This window comes from Sminthopsis crassicaudata, chromosome 2 (assembly GCF_048593235.1).
Source record: "Sminthopsis crassicaudata isolate SCR6 chromosome 2, ASM4859323v1, whole genome shotgun sequence".
Lineage (NCBI taxonomy): Eukaryota > Metazoa > Chordata > Mammalia > Dasyuromorphia > Dasyuridae > Sminthopsis > Sminthopsis crassicaudata.
The window spans coordinates 613900051-613922440 of NC_133618.1; the positions used below are offsets into that span (position 1 = coordinate 613900051).

Sequence of the window (22390 nt, forward strand, 5' to 3'; positions counted from 1 at the left end):
TCTACAGATGGTTTATCCTTTCTATTAGTCTATAAGCTGTGTTATAGTTAATTTTTATCTCTTTGGTATTGATTATGATGGCTTATGCATAGGAAACACCTAAAGAGCATTGATGAATTGACTTTGTTAAATGCTGCCTAAAGCATGGACCATATTCTCTGCTTTCATCAACAAGTTAGTGTTGGGTGCTTCCTCTGTGCCCTGGGGAACTGAAGAGAAGACAGAGTTCTTTCTCTCAAGTGCTTCCAGTAGTGTTGGAGAGATGGATTATATAAAGGAAACACCAGGATAATAAGAACTTCTATTTGATAGCTATCCAATACAGTAGATAGAATACTAGTCTTACAGTCAGGACCTAAGTTCAAATTCCAATCTAGTTATGTATAAGATGTGGGCAAGTAATTTAACCATTATCTGTTTCAGTTTCCTCATTTGTAAAATGGGAACAATAATAACATCTACTTATCAGGGTTATTGTAAAGATTAAATAGATAATATTTCTAAAGTACTTTGTAAATCTTAAAGCATATACAAATGAGAGATACTACTATTTAAAAATTTGTTGTTTATTATTAATAGTCTTTTTTCCCCTGATATATAAGAAAGCACACTGGACATGGACTCAGAAGATCTAGATTGAAGTGCTAGATCTGTCCTTGATTAACTCTATGACTCTGAGTTTGTAAGCCTCTTTACAATTCAAAGCCTCAATGCTTATCTGTAAAATGGGGCCATTGGATGAAATCATCTCTAAGGCAAACTACAGTTTTCACATTCTTTGACCATTTTGATGTGAAGGAATAAGACTGAACATTAAGCTATCAGCTATAGATGAGAAATGCATTAGGGATTCATAGGAGGGAGGGATCAATGTGGACTGTCACTGTGGAGATAAGGCTTGAGTTGGATCTTAAAAGATCCTAAGACCACAGATCTAGTTAGGGAACCTCCAAGGCTGTCCAGTTCAACCCTTTCATCATCCAGCCTTATAGAGGTGAAGTGACTTGTTCAGCATCATCCAAATGGTCAGCTTTGGAGAGGAAACTTGATCCCAGGTGACCTCACTTCAGAGATGGTGCTCTTTCTACTGTGCTGTATTACCCTGGGTGGGATTCATAATCCTAGCCACAGGATTTGGTTAAGGACTAGGATACACGAGTTGCTTCCACCCAGTTAGGTGAAGGTGTAGTGGTACTGGGCATGGCGTTCTAGAAAGGAGATAGCATGAGACATAGGAACCGAGGAAATGCAGTCTCTTTGGAGGTGACAGATAAAGTCAATGGCCTCTGTTAAGAACTAGTAGAGAATAAAACTAGAAATACAGGTTTGAGCCAAATTGCAGAAGTTCTTGAATATTAGACTAAGATACTTAAAATTTATCTTGAGCTGGAGAATGACATGGCAAAAATGTGAGGAAGTTTAATCTGGTGTGATCTGCAGAATGAAGTGGAGGCAAGGAGACCAGCTAGGAGGTTGCTGTAGTGGTCCAAGCTGCATCATACATGCTGGCTGGCTGAATGAATTCCTAGGCTCCAATGGATATGTATAGGTGGAGTGCTAAGAGCATGCATTTGATGTGAACTCCTTTTGACACTGCATGTGCAAATAACAACCTGGCCAGGCCTAGACCTGATAGGAGTGTAATGAGCCATTAAATTCTAGCTCTGGGACCTGCTGCAGTTATGTGCCCTTCAAAACCAGGTCCAAGGGGAAGGACAAAGTCCAACTAAGCTTTCAGGCATTTTAGAGCTAAGGCCACTTTTCTTGGCCTTTTGCAAATATATCAGTGGTCTCTATAGTCAAGGTCCTGCTATAAACTTAGAACACTCATTACTGCAGGACCATTTCTGCCCCAGACAATATGTGGAGTTCTGGGCAAGCCCTCATAGGAAAGAAAAACAAACTATGATGACTTCTTGGGAAAGAAGGGTACTCTGTGGGCATATTTGGGAATAAGGTGGAAACTTCTTTCCTTCCTTCCCCTTAGGGTGTGAATAACTTAGGGGTGGTCCCAGCATTCTAGGTCTAATAGGCAGAAACCAACGTTACACAAATTTTGCTAATGTGGATGAAGGCTTGACAGAGCCCCAATTTAATCAGATGGAATAAAAATCAGAATTCTGTGCCTGAAATGGAAAAGCAAAATGGCCTTGCAAATGAACCCAAACATGCACAGGGAGCAGATCAGTCAAATGCTGACAAGTTTATCATGTAACGAAGAAAATGAGCTGCACCCAAACTCACCCACCGTGACTTGGGCCAGAGGAAAAAAAAATCCAGGCATAATGAAAACAAGGGGCAGGAAAAAAGGAAAATGAAGCAAGAACTGTTTTTCTTGTTACACCCTCATCTGGCATATTGAGTCCCATTTAATATGGTAAATCAATCTTCTCCCAAAGAACCACTGCTTAATAGGAAGAGGTGGGCGTTGAGTAATATCAGGCTTATCGGCTCTGCCATCAGAGCCAGATTAAGTGACAAGAGGAAAAATGATTCTTTCAATACAAAGATTTCAGCCACCACTTGGGTTTCATGATCCCAGTTCAATTCTGAGCAGAGACTATTATTTAACGACTCTGCTTCAAATGGAAAGTAAAGGTTCTTCAAACTACAGCATTGTGGGATTAGAAAGAGAAATGGTTTCCTCAGCTTCTATATGGAAGTGCAGTTAGAAAAATCAGAGGATAAGTAGGAATATAGCAATTACTCTGCTGTATTGTTCATCCTCCTTTGGGGCTGATATTCAACTCATAGGAAACAGTCTTTTAGATGTCACTAAACTGGCACCTTGATGTGGTTTAGGGAGTGGGGAGAGAAGAGATTCTAAACCTGAAGAAAAGTAAGGGGCGATTTGGGCATTGATATGAAAGTGATGGCTACAATATGGGCTGGCAGTGCTTTCTATTTTAAGGCACTTGTACTTCTGGATAGAGATGTAAAATCATGTGATTTAATATGATTATTCCAGGAGGAGAGAACTTAAGGAGATAAAGCTTCTCCATTGTTAAACAATGTAAATTAAATCTAGGATAACTGTAAGAAAAGGGCTTAGCTTGGGAAGAGGTATTGGGATGGAAATAGGAGGAAAAGGGCACTGGGAGTTACCAGTTCAACTTGATTCAATTGATTCAAAAAAATTTGTCAAGCTTCTTCTATGGATCTCCTTCTTTAAAATTTTTTTCCAATGTCATGGAGGTGATATCAGGTTCTCAAAAATCAGGAATTCTGGAAAGTGGAATTCACAAAATGGAAAAGATTGATTGCAGGTTTGGTAGCTGAAGATCAACCTAGTTGAGACTGAAAAGATTTAGCCTCAGGTTGCCATAGAATGATGCATATTTTTAAAGCTGTAAAAAGTGTAATCTGCACTAATGCAGGAATTATTTACACTGATGCAATTAATATAAATCTTTATTATCTATTGAGTATGTGTAAGCACTACACTATATACATGGGTCACAAAGATGAATATACCACAGACCCTGCCCTCAAGGAGATTATAAAATAGAAGTATTGAGGGAATATATATATATATATGTATATATATATGTATATATATATATATATATATATGATAAAGGGGAGTGTGACGATTTGAAGTAGATTCAGGCAATTTGCTGGAGAGAAAACTATTACTTTCAACTTAAGGGTCTTGGAGAAAGCTTGATTGAGAAGATGACACCTTGGGTCTTCAAGTAATAAAGGAGCTCCAACAAAGATGGTAGATAAAAATAGTTGGATTACCCTGAAGCCATTTATTTGAACTCATCAATTTTACATATCATGAAACTGACATCTGCTCTGACTTGACCAGAACCACAAGGATTAGGAAGAACAGATTTAGGATTTTAATACAAGATCTTGACTTTTCCTACTCCACTACATTGCCTCTCTCATGGAGGATAATGTGAGTAAAAACATGGAGATGGAAGAGGACAGGATCAAGAAGAATAAGGAACAATGAGTGATTTGATTTGGGTAGGATGTAAAATATGTGAAGGAGAGGAATAAAAAATAAATCTGAAAAAGTGGGTTGGAGTCAGATTGTGGAAGACTTCAAATATAAGGCATTTATGCTTCATTTGGCAAATAATTTGAAATCTCTGAAAATTCTTGAGCAGAGAGGGGCTTTACAATTTTGTTTTTTATCCTCACAACATTGGGAGTTAAGCAATCTAAGGCAGACAGAGGTGCCTAGGGTCACTCAGTGAGTGTCTGAGGCTGGATTTGAATTCATATCTTCCTGACTCCAGATCTATCACTCTAAGTCTAACCTATATACTACTCAGGTGTCTAATGAGGCAGATGAAGGCCTAAAAACAATTGGTTTCTATGGGAATGGAAAACAAGAGCTATATATGATATATAATGGACAGATATCTGTCTCAAGTTTTTAGCTTTCTAGGTGATGGAGAGGATGATAGTGTCATCAAAAGAAATGGAGAAGTCTAGGGAGCTGAATTCAGTTTTGAACATGAATTTGGCTCAAATTTCTATTAAAACTTCTTAGTAGATCTTAGTAGAACTCTGGTCCTCAGGGGTGAAGGATTTAGAATGTCTTGGTAAATGTGGAAATTGCCTTCAGAGAGGTGATAGATAAAACCAAAGAAGTTAATGAAATCACTAAGGGAAGGAATGGAGAGAGAGAATAGGGCCAAGAACACTCACAGGTAAAAGAGCAAAAAGACAATGAGGAGATAGCAAAGGATACAGAGGAAGAGTCAAACAGTTAAGCAGTGCCACGGGAACCAAAGCAGGATGTGTCGAGGAAGGCATGGTCAAGAGCATCATGCAGTGGAGATGTCAAAGACAAGAACAGGAAATTGGATTTAGAAGAAGGTCATTAGGAACATTAGAGAAAGTAGTTTTAATAGAGCAATGGGGAGGAAAGATTGTGAAATAAATGGTTAGAAAGTAAAGTCAGCAAGTATAGGCTGTTTTCTAGAAGTTTGGCAAATTGAATGATAACTTGAGAGAATTTGGGGATTTAAGGAAAATCTAATTATTTATTAAGGCTTTAGGAGCTGTAAGCATGTTTGTAAGCCATATGGAAGTAACAATAGTAGAGAAAGGGAAAATTAGAGATGCAAAAGGGGGATAGTTGAAAGAGCAAGTTCATATAGGAGGAAGGAGAGGATAGTATTGAAGATCTAAAAGACATACTAAGTATACTAGCTTCGGCAAGAAAAAAATCCTGAAAAGTCCATGATTTCACTTCACTTACCATCTTAACTTGATCTCATTTGTCCTTATTCTATTCAGGAAGCTAGAGTTTCCAAAGGAAGGTTTATAAAATGTTGAGAACTTGGTTTAGCCTATCTGTCTAAAAGAGTTTAAAAGAGTGCAACTGCTATACATGTTACAGCTTATTAGAGCTATAGGTAGGAGTTAGGTGACAGGTATAAGAATGATTACTATTGACACTGGGAAATGTAATACTAACATGTAATACTAAATATCTTCTAAAAAAGTTCAGAAAAGGACAAATGCAGATTTCCCCAGACTTGGTTTGGATGCTCATTTTCTAGTGCACATATAATCATAATTCCATTCCTTCATCAGGAAAAGTAGACATTCAGACCCTGATTTCCCAAAGATATGAAGAAGTGTGCATTCAATCATAACATCACGAGAGTTGTATGCTGAACTGATTCCATAAAGAATTTCAATTATTCTGTCCAAGGATTTTACCATAAAGATAGTTGTCATTCATGCCTGTGAATTAAATTCATAAAATCATAAAATAATAGCTTCATCTTGATTAGTTTCCATGCTATGATGTTGTGTCCTGCTAAAGGTATCTATGTCTCACTTTCTATCAGCTCTCTTTAATTTTTATGGACCTTTGCCAGCAGTGGCTCAGCTATAATTGGCTTCTGTTGATGTAAATATTTACGGGATATCATGTAACCCAGAAGGCATCTGCTTCAAAAATATGTGTTTTATAGGGATCACCATGGCAGGTTTCCAGGAAATACTGGTGTATTCTGTAAGGGTTTTCTGTTTCTTTCATCCTTCTGCCGTAAATTGACACTGCTATCTTCCAGACTCAGGGAACAATTACTTTATTAGATATCCAAACCAGAAGCAACCTGGCCTTCATGATTAGATGGCAATGGATACTGCAAGAAATTTACCAACTACTCAGGGGTTTCAAATTCCTTCTGGGATCTCTATGAGGTTTCAAATCACTTTGCCTGAAACCTCAATGCTCACCACTAAAATCAGTGGGTTTGGTGACTCTCCAAACCTAAAATGATCTGCTTTCAAAGGATGGCCACAGAAGTCTAGAGCTCTGTCTTCAGCTGTACCAGCCTTGTACCAAACAGCCTGTATGGAACAAGGAGGAGTAAGTGTATTTTTTTTCTCCCAAAATGACATATAATTTTGTAAGCCTCAAGGTCACATGCAATATTGGGCTATAAATCAAAAGAAACAATAATGTTTTAAGACAATCTAATTAAGGTTAACATTATAAATAGGTGGTGATCAAGAGAATATGGTCTGAGGGATTAGGAAAATCTCCCTGACCTTTAATATCATAGAACTTCTAAATTTGAGAATCATTCCTTTAGATTTTTCTGTTTCTCTCTGTCTCTCTTTGTCTTTGTTTCTCTTTCTCTGTCTTTCTGTATTCTTCTCCCTCTCCCACTTTCCCCTTATCTCCATTTCTTCATTCCCTTCCTTCCTTCCTTCCTTCCTTCCTTCCTTCCTTCCTTCCTTCCTTCCTTCCTTCCTTCCTTCCTTCCTTCCTTCCTTCCTTCCTTCCTTCCTTCCTTCCTTCCTTCCTTCCCTCCTTCACTCAGATTAGAAGTGCACTGATCACTCATAGACCCAAACCCATTTGCCCAATGGCATAGAAATTTTGACCTGCTGCATTTCTGACCTGGGCCAGTCCATCCTTTCTTAAGTATTCTAATAGCTCCTCTACTCCTGGAGGTTTACTGTATTTGTATTGGTATTGGAGTTAATATGGGCATTCAGTTATATTTATCCTTCCTATAGCTCAAAAATTTACACTGAAGAAATCTATTAGACTCAGCCTCTCCATTAAAAAGTAAGTAGTAACTTTGTGTCACCACTCTTGCTCTCTGATTTAAAAGATTTTTATTAATCTTCAAAAGTCTCCTACGAATTTATTAATATCAGGAATAGAGTCAACATGGTAGAATGAAGGATTACAAATACAAATTTCCTCCAAAATTTCTTCTGCAAAACAAATGAAAAAATCAAACCAGAAAATACCAAATTGAATTCTGAGCAGAAAAAACAACAGAATTCAGAGTGAGTCATTTCCCCCATCCAGAATGGCTAAGAAAGGTCTTCAGACACTGTAGTGAGAACTGACTAGGAGCACAACACACTGGTTGAGGTGGAATGGCACTAGCTGTGGGACTTCCAGGCATGTTGCTCAGGGATGATAAGGGAACTAAACAACTGGTTAGGAAACTAAAAACTGGTTAGAAAAAATTCCAGGGGATCCCTGTGCAAGCATCAGACACAGGATCCAGTGTCATTTGGCAGCTACAGCCTATTACATAATTCCAGATCGTAATTTCAGGGCAGAGAATAGTCACAGTCATAACGGAGTAAGGAATCTTACTGGATAAGGACCAAAGTGCAAGGATGATAACAGTGACCAAAGCTCTCCCCACACTGGAGAACTCTATAAGTCCTCAGATTGAATTACAGAAGTTAAAGCTGTCTATCCTCCCAGAGAATAACTCTAGCATAAAGTCCAAAGTCAAGAAATATAGATCAACAACCAAATGAGCAATCAAAAAAAGAACTTGATCATAAAAAGTTTTTAAGTTGATAGGAAAGCTAAAAATATAAACTCAGAATAAGACAAAGACTTGAGAACATCTATAAACAAAACCTCAGAAAAATGTAGTTTGGACACAAGTTCAGCAAGAATTACTAGAAAAGATAAAGAAACAAGAAGGAGCAAGAATATTTTTAATCAAATAAGATTAAGTAGAAAAAATCAAGAAAAGAAATGAGAGCAATGAATATTATGAGAAAGTAATTGACAGGCTGATAAAAGAGGTACAAAACCTCACTTAAGAAAAATAACTCCTGATGACATGATGGTATACTTAGAGAACCCCAAAGACTCTGCTAAAAAGCTATTAGAAATAATTCAGAATTTTAGCAAAGTCGCAGGATACAAAATAAATCCACATAAATCCTCAGGATTTTTATACATTACCAACACAATCCAACAGCAAGAGATACAAAGAGAAATTCCATTCAAAATAACAGTCGATAGTATCAAATATTTGGGAATATATCTACCAAAGGAGAGTCAGGAATTATATGAACAAAATTACAAAACACTTGCCACAAAAATAAAGTCAGATTTAAATAATTGGAAAGACATTCAATGTTCTTGGATAGGCCGAGCGAATATAATAAAGATGACAATACTCCCCAAACTAATCTATTTATTTAGTGCTATACCAATCAGACTCCCAAGAAACTATTTTAATGACCTAGAAAAAATAACAACAAAATTCATATGGAAGAATAAAAGGTCGAGAATTGCAAGGGAACTAATGAAAAAAAAGTCAGAGGAAGGTGGTCTAAGTGTACCTGATTTAAAGCTATATTATAAAGCAACAGTCACCAAAACCATTTGGTATTGGCTAAGAAATAGACTAGTTGATCAGTGGCATAGGTTAGGTTCACAGGACAAGATAGTGAATAAAAATAGCAATCTAATCTTTGACAAACCCAAAGATCCCAAATTTTGGGATAAGAATTCATTATTTAACAAAAACTGCTGGGAAAACTGGAAATTAGTATGGCAGAAACTAGGCATGGACCCACATTTAACACCACATACTAAGATTAGATCAAAATGGGTCCAAGATTTAGGCATAAAGAACGAAATCATAAATAAATTGGAGGAACATGGGATGGTTTACCTCTCGGACTTGTGGAGGAGGAAGGAGTTTGTGTCCAAGGGAGAACTAGAGACCATTATTGATCACAAAATAGAACATTTTGATTACACCAAATTAAAAAGTTTCTGCACAAACAAAACTAATGCAAAAAAGATTAGAAGGGAAGTAACAAATTGGGAAAAAATTTTTACAGTTAAAGGTTCTGATAAAGGCCTCATCTCCAAAATATACAGAGAATTGACTTTAATTTATAAGAAATCAAGCCATTCTCCAATTGATAAATGGTCAAAGGATATGAACAGACAATTTTCAGATGATGAAATTAAAACTATTTCCACTCATATGAAAGAGTGTTCCAAATCACTATTGATCAGAGAAATGCAAATTAAGACAACTCTGAGGTATCATTACACACTTGTCAGATTGGCTAAAATGACAGGAACAAATAACGATGAATGTTGGAGGGGCTGTGGGAAAACTGGGACACTGATGCATTGTTGGTGGAGTTGTGAAAGAATCCAACCATTCTGGAGAGCAATCTGGAATTATGCCCAAAAAGTTATCAAAATGTGCATACCCTTTGACCCAGCCATACTACTACTGGGCTTATACCCCAAGGAACTACTAGAGAAGGGAAAGGGTCCTGTATGTGCCAAAATGTTTGTGGCAGCCCTTTTCATAGTGGCTAGAAGCTGGAAGATGAATGGATGTCCATCAATTGGAGAATGGTTGGGTAAACTATGGTATATGAATGTTATGGAATATTACTGTTCTATAAGAAATGACCAACAGGAGAAATACAGAGAGGCTTGGAGAGACTTACATCAACTGATGCTGAGTGAAACGAGCAGAACCAGAAGATCATTATACACTTCAACAATGATACTGTACGAGGATGTATGCTGATGGAAGTGGATTTCTTCAACATAGAGAAGAGCTAATCCAATTCCAATTGATTAATGATGGACAGAACCAGCTACATCCAGAAAAGGACTGGGAAATGAATGTAAACTGTTATTTTTACCTTCTGAATCCAATTCTTCCTGTGCAACAAAAAATTCGGTTCTACACACATATATTGTATCTAAATTATACTGTAATATATTTAACATATATAAGACTGCTTGCCATCAGGGGGAGGGGGTTGGGGGAGGAAGGGAAAAAATCTGAATAGAAGTAAATGCAAGGGATAATGTTGTAAAAAATTACCCATGCATATGTACTGTCAAAAAATGTTATAATTATAAAATAAAATAAAAAATTAAAAAAAAAAAAAAGAAAAATAACTCCTTAAAAATTAGAATGGGTCAAGTGGAAGCTAATGATTCCATGAGACATCAACAAAAAATAAATTCAAAAGAAGGAAACAAATTTTTAAAAGTTAAATATCTCATCAGAAAAACAATTGACCTGGAAAATAGATTGATGAGAGAGAAACTAAGAATTAATCAGTTACCTGAAAACCAAAATTAAAAAACCCTATATACCATACTTTAAAAAGTTAAAAAGGGAAATTTCTCAGATATTATAAAACTAGAAGGCAAAATAGAAATTGAAAGAATCCAATGAGCACCTCCTGAAAGAGATTCCAAGGTATATTATGGTCAAATTACAGCGTTCTCAGGTCAAGAGGAAAATACTATAAGCAGCCAGAAAAAAAAAAAAAAGAACTCAAATATGTGGAACCATAGTTAGATTCACACAAGATTTAGCAGCTATTACTATAAAGAATCAGAGGACTTGGAATATGATATTCCAGAAGACAAATGAGTAATTACTTAAGCAAAACTAACTGAGATTAATCTAACAAAACTGAGTATAATCCTATGGGGGAAATAGAGGGCTTTCAAGTATTCTTGATGAAAAGATCATAGCTGGATAGAAAATTTGTCATTCCATTTTAAGATTAAAGAGAAATATAAAAAATGTGGATGTAAAATGTGGATGAGAAATCATAAAGGACTTAATAAAATTACCCTTTCTTTTCTTGAGGCTGGGGTTAAGTGACTTGCGCAGGGTCACACAGCTAAGAAGAGTTAAGTGTCTGAGACCAGGTTTGAACTCTGGTCCTCCTGAATTCAAGGCTAGTGCTCTATCCACTGGGCCACCTATATGCCCCAGGACTTAATAAAATTAAACCTCTTACATTCCTAGATGGGAATATGATACATGTAACTTTGAAGACCTTAAGAATTATTAGGGCAGTTAGTTTACTGTGAGTAAAATTGTCGTGCCACACAGATTAATCAGAACCCAAATCCCAAACTAAACCCATACCTAAACCTAATACCATAAATTTAGAAATAAATGTCCAAAGGAACAAAAAGACAAAGCTTACATAGGTTTCAGTTTGGGCAGGAAGTGAATTGAGTAAAGGTACTTTAGGATTGAGTAAGGCAATTTCTGGAGGGGCTCACAGGGAGGAATAGGGAAGGTGATATCCTTTGATGGGATAGGCCTGTTGCTGGGCTACTAACTGGAAAGGCTTTTTTGGGGGGTTATTTCTTATAATCCTATCCTAAAAGATAGGGCTGTCTGTGTTTCAGTAGTAAGGAATGGCACCGACAAGGTGCCATACAAACAGCACCAAGGACAAGACAAATTATAGACAAAATGTAATTCCTTTCGTTTTCTTGACTACACACAGTACTTGGAGTGTTGGAATGATCTAAAAAAATGGAAGAGTGAAAAAGAAGAGCACCAGGAGAGGCGAAAGGGAGAGGAAGAATGGGAAAATTATCTCACGTAAAAGAAGTGATCAAGGAAGAAGTTTTTTCAATAGGGGAGCAGGAAACCCTTGAAACAAACTCTTATTCAAGCTGGTTCAAAGAACGCACATGTGTGCATACACACAGAGTTGGGTATAGAAATCCATTGCATCCAACTGGCAAGTAAAAGGGGAAGAGGCTAAAAGATAAGAGGGAGGGTAGATTAAGATAAATGTGATTTAAAAAACCAATCAATTTTTTTGAGAAGGGTTCAAAGTAAAAAAAATAAATTAGTGATACCCATCTCAAGTAGCTATATGATAATGGATTTGGAATAATGAAGATCTGAGTTCAAATCCTGCCCCAAATATTACTTGTGGGACTAATAGGAAAGCACTAAACTTTTCTCAACTTCAATTTCATCCTCTGTAAGATGAGAACAATAGTAGCACCTATTTCACAGAGTAGTTGTGAAAATATATATTAAAAACCATGTAAAATTATTTTGTAAACTTTAAGGTGCTATATAAATACTAGCTGTTATTATTAATACTATACTATACATTATATGCTATAATACTAGCTGTTATTATTCTAATCTATTATCGATCACTAATATCTTAGCAAGAATTAGTTATCAGTTTTACTTCTAATTATAACAAACAAATAGGTAGGAGAGGGACTGAAAGAGGAGGAGGAAGGATGCCAAAACCAAATTTCATCTATTTAATTTTATTCTAACAGGATAGTTACTGCAGATGGACAGTGAATCTGGTCCAGAATTGAATAGAAGGAAGAGAGTGGACTGGATTGCATTACGGAAATTGTGTAGTGCTTTTAATGACTACAAGCTTCTCTCTGGGAAAAAAAAACCATCTTTTAAAACACCAATATATTTCTGCTGATGCTAAATGGCTACAAATCATGGAATACCACAATCTCTGGTGAATCCAAGTTGCAGTTCACCCAAAGGACAACAGAGAAATAAATGCATATGAGTATACATAGGCATTAGAATGTTACCAGTGAAACAAAAATGATGTAAAGATATCATAAAGAGATATAAGATCTGGAAAATAAATTACATAGTAGTGAGGGGCTAGAGAGCTCTAGACTTGGAGTTAAGATATGAGCTTAGGTATAGAAATTCATTGCACTCAACTGGCAAGTAGGAGGGGGAAGAGGCTGAAAGAGAAGAGGGAGAAGACAGGCAAAAAGCCTGGTCCCTCATGATTTTTCTCAAAAATATCAATTGAAATGACAAAAAGTAGAAAATTGCTAGAAAATTCTTGAAGTAAAATTTAAATTCCTAAAAAAAATGATCAAATTGAAAAACTCCCATACACTTAATAAAAATATGGAGCAAGAGAAGTGGGGGGGGAATACTGGAAGAAAGGAATACCAAAACAGAATCAGGAGTATCACCAGAAAAAATTTTAAAAATCCACAAAGAATACTATCAAATATATTATCAGGCACAGTTAAGAAATAAATGAAGGGGTGGGGTAGGAATGAGAGGAATTAAAAGGAAAAATGAATAAAACTCCATCAGAAGTCAATACAAAATTCAGCAAAATGGAAAATAAAAAATATTTGAAATTATCAATGGATATAATTAAAAGTAGGACTTAAATACATTAGAAGATAGAATACAATGCTGTACTATACAGTAGAAGATAGAATGGCAGCTATCAGAGTTAAGATGGTAAAAACAAGCTTAGAGCATAACAATTTGAAAAAGACTTCAAAATAATGGAAATAAAAAGGAACAGGTATGAGGAATGGAATATCTGATCAGAATTCCTCTAGAATCTATGCTAATTTATCCCTCTAATCTTTTCTCCCAATATTCCCTTATACATATTATGCTTCAGTGAGAAGCATAGTAACTATGTTACTAGTCTAGTAATGAATATGACTTGTATTTTCTTACTTTTCTTCACAACATTGTTGCATCTCTTTCCCTTTTGTTCCCTTCTCTCTTTACTTACCTTGGTCCTATATGCATTTCAAATTTTACCTCTTTCTTGAAACTTTCCCAGGTGATCCAAACCTACAGTGATTTCTCCCTACCTTGAACTACCTTGAACTACCTTGAACAAGCTATTGCTGTTCTTTGCCTACCTTACTGAGAGCACGTTTTAATGTCTCCAGAACCTATCAGAGTGTCCCACTTGTAATAGATGCTCAATAAATGTTTGGTTTTCATAATCCAATATGGAATAAAACAGTCTCCTAAGAATTAGAATGATTATTATACAGAAGGCAATGGATATGAGTAGGTTGCTACATTTGATCAAGAACTTTCAAAGAATAATCATCAAAGGTGTCATTGGGCTGGTTGTGAAGAATAATGGTTGCACTGATAGAGCATTTCACAGGTACCCTTGAGATTTCAAAAACTGAGCAAGTTAGGTAGACTTTACAATGAAAAACTTATAGAGAGAATCTAGGTAAGACTTACACAGGATAGGAAGTCATGGCTGGGTAGCAATATGCTTGTTGGAATAGACTTCTAAATTAGTGAGATTATGGCTCCATTTGAGTATTTACTTTCCCATTTTTTTGGGAAATGCAGAATTATATAACCAAAAGGTTTAAAAATGAAGATCTCTTTTTTTTCTGTTTGAATTCATAAAGTGGCTCTGCAGGGCAGGCTTCTCTTTCAGTGTTAGGGAATGTAAACGGGAAAAGTTTAGAAGTATGTAGACCTGGATTGTATTTCTGGTGCCTCCATTATTTGTGAGTGTAGCTAAGTCTCTTAACCTCTCTGAATCCCACATAACCAGGGACTGGCTAACTGATCTCAAAGTGCCTTTCGGCTCTAAATTTTATAATACTTTCATTTCAATAATGACTTCATTCATACACACACAAATACAATTTTCACTACAGGAAATCTTCAATTGCCTTTCTCCTCTTGAACATTTTTATATTCTATAATACTCAATGTTTCATCTTTCTCTGCTAGTTAAATAGGTTAACCAGGATTTCAGGAAGAACACTTATTGAGAGCACCTTATTTGAGGAAGAAGTGTTTTGTCAGAGTTTCAGGTTGAGTGTAACTTTTTCAAGGCAGGGAGGGTTTCATTTTGATTTTTGTATGCTGAGGGACTTGGACATAGAAGGTATTAAATAAATACCTGTCCTGAAATAAATTGCCTGTAGCTAGGGAGAGGAGGCATCTAAAAGAGAAAAAACGGAATTTAATTTGTTTCAGTGTGAATTAATTCCACAAGTGTTTTTTGCTTACTTTGGACTTACCACCATGTTGTTATGTCATTGCTTTAGAGAAGCATGTAGAGTTGCTTGGAATACATTAGATAACAGGCTGGATTGACTAAATAAAGTATTCCATGGCATTAGAAGTACAAGGAGAGTCAGTGGAATGGAAGATTCTGGTAGAAGAGTCTGGAGACAAACATATATCTTCCTGAAATTTGACTCAATGATTCCTACCTCTAGATTCTGTAGTCTCAAAGAATCTAAATATCTTTTCTAGGGAAATCATGAAATTTTAAATAATTTAACTGAAATCCATACACACATTTGTGTCTATGCATATATAAATCTTTATGTTATCTAGCACATTTTGGGGGGAGATGTCTTTTGTTTGGTTCATAAAATCTGACATATAACTTAGGGTATCACAGCTTTGAAAAGGTTGAGAAATCACTGACCTAAAAGGTTGCTATTACAAATCAATATTTTAGATTTGGGAAGAAAATATAATTATAGGGAACATCCATTTATCTTCAGAGAAAAGTTTTATCATGTGGGATGGTAGATTGAGACCTGACCCTGAAATCAGGAAGCTGTGTTCAAATTTGGCCTCAGATACTTAGTAGCTGTGTGACTCTGGGCAAGTTATTTAATCTCTGTCTCCCTTAATTTTCTCAGCCATAGAATAGGGATAATAATACTGTTTGCCTCCCAGACAGTGGTTTTGAGATAATATTTGTAAATTGCTTAGCAGAGTTTCTAGAACAGAGTAGATGCTTAATAAATTTTTTTTTCTTTCAAATCAATAGCAAGAAATGAAAAAAAAAGAAGATAATAGGCTTTTGAATTGGAATGTAAAATGCTATCCTGTTCATTCATGAAGCCATGACACATCTATGAAGAGTGAAGACAGAGAGGAAATGGCTAATAATAGGAAGTGAGAAAAATATCTGAATTTTTAAAAACATTGAGCCTGAGCCTTGGATCCTGATCCCAACCCAAGGCAAAAGAGCTGTCAAGAAGATCAGAGAAGTCTAGTGATTGATTTCCTGTTGATTTTGTTCTTAAAGTTAACGCATGTACAGGAATCACTGAAAGGATTAATCATACAAGAGAATTCCAAGTTCTGCATTCCTTTTTGTTTCTTCCACCAGAAGAAATGTGTTAATTAAGAAATATTGGCAAAATGGGGTGAACTCTCTTGGGGATAGACTTTATCATTATTAAATGTTTTCCAGGGGAAGTGATTGTGACAATTTGTTAAGGATGTTGTAGATGGAATTCATACTTTGTGTAAGATTTGGATTATTAATTATTTGGCCATTGAAATTGAAGGATAATAGGATCATTGATTTGGAAATATTAAGGCTTTAGAAGGTTTTCTAGTTTTAGAAAATCCCTCATTTTACAAATGTGGAAACAGTCCCAGAGAAATTACACAGGCAATAAATGTCAGCCACTGCTGACTTCAAAGCCATTGATCCTTCTACTTTCTACACTGCTTCTTCTTGCCTTCCTATTTTGTGATTCTAGGAAATGTAATTTAATGATTTTCAATTAGTGCAGATTAAGAACTTAAACCTGATATCAGATCTTGACCATTCAGGAGATGGCAATGGTATAGGCCAGAGCATTCATTAAATTAGAAACAAAATTGAAAATAATAGCATAACCTATTATTTTGATGACCCTATTTTTCTCATGAAGAAGGAAAATAACAGAAGGCAGTAATACCCCCCTGAGAGAGTTAATTAACTTTCAAGATCTTAGCAATTTATAAAATTCACTGAGGGCAGGGACTATGTGTCATATTTCTTTGTATTCAGCATAATTCCTAAGTCAGAAAGTGGCACTCCATTCACACATATTTACCAATTGATGATCCCAGAAAAATAAGACTGAATCAAGTGAAAACAATAATACTGACCTATCAGTAAAGAAATGGGACTTAATATTACTTCCCAGGCTTTTCTTCCAATTTTCCACAAGACTTCACTTTAGCTGGACAATGATTTAAACATTCAGTCCCTGTATCTTTGTTCATACTATTTTTCAAGTGTAATGCCTTTCCCAGTATTCTCTGCCTCTAAATCCTACATATCCTTCAATATCAATCTTCATATATTTTCCAAGAAGACTTTCCTATTTAGGATGAAGCAATATTTTATACTTCTGAACATTTACAATACTTGTAATCTTATTTGTACTTAGTTAAATATTTTTTGTTATTATCAGCAATCATGTTGTGTCTTGATTTATACTTGTTGTACATGCCTTTAAGAAAGGGACTGTACATTTACTTGTAACCCATACAGTGGCTGGTGCATAGGACTTATTGGCTTACATGATTCTGGAGCTGAAAAAGATCTTATGACATAGTCTAGTTCAAGATTAACATTTTACAGATAAGGAAGTAGAGAACCATTAAGGGACTTGTTGAATGTCACAATACTAGTCAGTGGCTAATCAATCAATTAATAAACATTTACTAAGTGACTCTTACATGTCAGGTATTGGACTAAATGCTATGGAGGAAAAAAAAAGACAAAAGACAGTTCCTGCCCACAAAGAGCTTACAATCTAATGAATTATAATGGAAAGCCAAGATGGAACAAGAAACCAGGTGTCCTGACTTCTGGTCTGTTGGTCTCTCCACACCACCATCCTGCTTCCCTTAGCACTTGACATTTGTCAAGTTGATTTGAAGATAGCATGTGATGGAGATAGGTCCTTCTGGAGCCTTTTGCTTTGTCTTCCTAGTAATCAATCTTCCTTTACCCAGGAATCAAAACCAAAAATCAATACAAGTCAGTCCTATTCAACTAGATAAGGATTTGAATAAGGGAGCCAGTTTCTAGGGGGTTCAACTTTATTTTTTAAAAAAGACGTTCTCCTCTTTGCAAGTTTCAAGGATTTAATCGACAAAGAACAATGACTACTATGCAAGAGAAATACCAGGTACTATCAATCTGAAGTACCAGGACCAGAGCAGGCCAATGCCTGTGGCTGTCAAATTGACTCTCACTAAGGAAAAAATTAAAGAAACTGAGATGCCTAAAAATTGTCCTTGGGCACTTCCAGGATTCCACTTTGAAGGTGTTTAGGGTTTTTTTTTTAACCACCATAGTTAGGTTGTTTTTTGCTCACTAATGAAATACTTGATAATTACTACCACCCTTGAAACAAAGCTTTCAGTTGAACAAAAATACTCACTTGTCCCAAGTAATCCTGTATCTCCAAGTGCTAGTTGTTTTTTTTTAAAGCAGGAATATTATTTGGTTGAAAAGTATATCTACAAATGGATTTGACCTTGTTCTTCATATTCAGAGATTGCACTAATATTGACAGTATTGTTTCCAGTTCCACCATGAGCAGAATGGAGGCTTGAGTTATGAATGATGGGGATGGTTTTAGTGGCACTATCTTCATTATCCCCTGAATCCCTGAAGAATAGTAGCCATCACAATATCAAAGAAAGAAAGGCAATGAGGATGAGGATGAAGAGAGTTGGGAATGCTGCTGCTAACCTTTCACAAGGACGGTCCTGGCCTTAGCCCATTCTGCTCTCCCATCTGACGTCAGCAGACCAATCGGTGGCAACCTTTCTTCCTCATTGTCAGCCATTTTGACTATTTTTCGTAATTGAGTGAACAGATCCCCCTCACTGAGGCGACGAAAATTAATGACCACATCCAAGACAAAGAACTGTGGGGAAACAGGTCAAACATTTTAACTCATGGAAACTAAGCTTAAACAGAGACCCTAAGGCACCAGGCTCTCACTTAATTCTGAGGGAGGGTCCCAGAGAAGAAGGAAGCTCTGGGACTCCAGCTTTCCATAAATCCTGTAGGTGTGGCTTTTGGTAGTTCCCAGTAGAATGTGATTCAAGTCTACTGTTAAAACTGTTGGATGTCCTAGTTTCCAAATTGCCATCATATAGAGAAGAGTAGGTAGACTGAATTTGGCTAAGTAAAAATTTGTTTGCTAAACCTAGATCTGATAAAAGTTTTATAATTTTATTCTTATGTAGCTATGAATACTTGAGGATCTTTGACTTGTTTAAGACCTCATTCTGGAGCACACATATACTTGTTAATTTCCTCCATTAGAGATTCTTAGGTCAGGATGTAGTTCCAAATTTCTTTAACAACTTTTCTTAATTATTTGATACTTCCACTTTCCTGATCAGATAAGCACTGAGGTATCCTCCCCCCCCCACACAAATGGTGACTCAAGATGATTTACTCCAAAAAACTCCAAAACCCCACATTTCCCCCCTTCCCCCTGAAATAAAGCCAAGGAAGAATAGAAGGGACTGAAGAGTCCATATTGTAGAGTTACTCAATTGGGCAATTCATGAGATTGTGTTGTGAGTCCCTGAATTAGATATGGAAGATGCCTTTTTGAACCATGGAAATCCCAAAGTATGGTTTTGGTTACCACTGCTAATTTAATTAATGTCATTGATGGGACATCACCCAGCACTCTTGTTCTCAAATGTGTCCCATGTCATCTTATTCTGTCCTTAGTGAAGCTGCAGAAGAACAAATTGATAAACATTCTCTACCTGCTAACTCTAGAAACATGAAGACAAATCTTAGGTTGTGAGAAGCATGATATTTTAATGGCAAGAGAACAGTGATAATTCAGTCAGAAGACTGGATTCTAATCCTCATTAAGTGAATTGGGCTGTGCCTATCTCATTAGGGTATTGTGAAGATCAAACAATTTCATGGATATGAAAATGCTTTGAAAAATATAGAGCACTCTATAAATTCAAAATATTAAAATTAGGTTCTTTCTTAGGTTAAATAATTCTCAAACTGTTATAGCTTTTTCAAGCAGCAAATGAAACTAACCTACCTGATTGTTACAAGCCACAATAATATGCTCTGGTTCGGGCATGATACTGCTTGTCTGGGCCACGAGAGTATCTTTGACATGTCCTGGAAGACGATAGGAAGAAAAGAGCCCATAGTATTGCTTCATACAGAGAGGCTGGCCACATAGCTGTCCCCTGGCATAGTCAACAGGTATGGAATGGCTAGACAGCGAGAAAGGAAAGGAGAGGGACAAGTCAGACAGGGAAAGAAAATTAATCTTGAGTATAGACAATGCATCACTTAAGACAAAGTACATGAAAAAATCATAGCTGCTTTATAGTGTTGAGTGGATATCTCAATTCCCTTATTCCAATTTAAGAGCCATTCCTGAGTTTATCAAATAGTAGAAATGATTTCTGGAGGGGACCATAGCAGCCATCTACACAAATGGATGGTTGCCAATAATTTGTCATGGAAATCTTCATGTAAATAGGTGAATATATGTACGTGTGTATATTTGTATATATATATATACATATACATGATATTTATGTATGTATGTATGTATCTCTATATACATAGTGTGTGTGTGTGTATGTGTATACACATGCCTGAAAATAGGGCGAGTGGGCTAGAAAGGTCTTGCTGTAGATTTTGGAAGAGCTAAGAGTAGGGCTCACACTTAGTATGGTCTAGATGAAATCTCTGTCTTGGTGCTCAAAATTGACCTCAGATTCCTTTCTCCTCCCTTTCTTTTATTCTAGTAGGAGGCTGAAGGGACTGACATGGCAGAGCCACAGGAGTTAATATTGTCCTTGCACTGCCTATCCCAATAATCACCAACTTGCTATGTTTGTTATTGATGCGAAGTTTACTTTTGCCCTGGTGCCCCAGAAAAAATTGTAGAACTAACTCCCTACATATTTGCTAAACCATGAAGCCCCACTGAACCAGATTTTCATATTCTTTTCCAATTGGGAATAAAAATTGACTGCAAATAGAACTTGCCCTATGCCACTGTGGTTCCAGCTCTGTGGTTTCTCATATCTCCTTGATAGTTAATTCTACAAGTCTTATGACTGGCTATTGACATTTTTCCCAGGTACTATATTTGTAGGATTGAAGAAGAGGTTTGTAGAGTTAAAGGTGGCTCCAAATTGTGATGAAGAAGATGTTTACATTTTGTAAAGTATATCCTGTGTGACTTTTTATTTTCCTTTTTGGGGTCTCACATGCTGGCAACCCCCAGGTGCCTGGTCTCCTCATGATGTCCCTTTCGTGCTTATTGACCTTTCCATTCCCACATCTGTTCCTCCATATGCTTCAGATTTGTTTTGTTGCTTTCCCACATCGATATCTACTGTACCTTACCAGCTTGTCAGATGACTGGTTCACTAATCTTCTATAAAGAAATGTGGACTTAGGTGTTAACAATTAAAGTTTGAAATGTTTTCAATCTTCCTTTTCTAGGATTTTTTTTAATGTAGAAGGAAGTGCTTAATCTATTGGGTTAAATTTCTGACATTTTGACATTGAGTTGCCTTATCTAGAAAAGAAAAAGGCCACAAGGCTGTGTGTGGATCAATGGAGAAAATGTTCCTGGGTTTGAATCTGAGACTCACTAATTCTATAACCATGAGGATATCATTTAAACTCCATAAGACTGACAACTTCTATCAAATATTAATTAGAACTCCCAATATGCATATTGTAAGGAAATGCTCATCTACTACATAGCTGGGCTTAGACTTCATATTCCTCCAGACTACTTACCTGTCCAGTAAGGCTTTATAGTCAAGCACTCCAGAGATAAGATTGGCTGCAAACCTGAAAGAGAAGGACATCAAAAGCTTTCAGAGCCTTCCATGCCAGGGAACTATACTATGGTCTTCCATGTAGAAAATGACACTTGAAGTTGTTCTTTGAAAAAAGCTAATGATTCTAGAAGGTAGAGATGAGGAAAGAGTCAATTGCAGGCATGGAGAGCAACCTGTGCAAAAGCACAGATGGAAAGATGAATGCCATTGATGAACTCCAAAGTCAAGTCTGACAATGTCTGGTGAAACTAAGATATATACCCATGCACACCTATGTTAACTTTACTGGTAATATTTTGGTCTCTCAACTCCTATCCCTCTGCTTGGCTCTCCATGAGTCCCCTACTCCCAACTCCCAATAAAAAATCCTCCAAGTGAAAGCAAAAGAACAAATAAGAGATTGCCATAACTGCTCCTAGTGCCAGACATGTGGGGAAGACAGACAAGACAGGAGAGCATGGGGAACAGACAAGCAATATTCAACTGCAGACCGACTGAAGACAAATACACAGGAAGAATAAAGGGTAAAATGGGGCAAAGGTAATCTCTCCAGTATATGTCTGCCCCTGAAATAGTTCTGGCTAGGCCTTCACATGGCTGGCTCCCATTTGCTTTCCTCTTCCTGCTTTCTTGTCCCTGTCCCTGGTCCCTATGCCTTTGTGAAGTGTGTGTTGGCCCCTTTCCTCCATAGGTTTCAGATCTCCTTTCTGCCTCCCTTCTTCCCTTCCCCACATCAGGTGGACAAATTTATGTGAGAAGATCTGCCACTTGAAGTGAGAACTGTTTATATAAGTCACTTCTAACTGGAGGATGGATTGGAGAGGGAAGAGATGAGTTAGGGAAATTAATCAGTAGGCCAGTCCAAGAGAGAGGTGATAAAGACCTGAATGAGAGCAGTTATAGTGTGAATA

General features: G+C 36.6%; 1 protein-coding gene across 1 annotated transcript in view; it reads right to left on the reverse strand.

The window, feature by feature from the left end:
• The window catches only part of CHAT (choline O-acetyltransferase), a 91018-nt gene that overhangs the window by 38057 nt on the left and 30571 nt on the right, over positions 1–22390 (reverse strand). Inside the window, exons 4-6 of the mRNA XM_074285243.1 lie at positions 21436–21489; positions 19703–19883; positions 18367–18544 (exon numbers count right to left, since the gene is read on the reverse strand). Of these exons, the coding sequence (XP_074141344.1) occupies positions 18367–18544; positions 19703–19883; positions 21436–21489 (413 nt within the window). The remainder of the gene's footprint in view (positions 1–18366; positions 18545–19702; positions 19884–21435; positions 21490–22390) is intronic.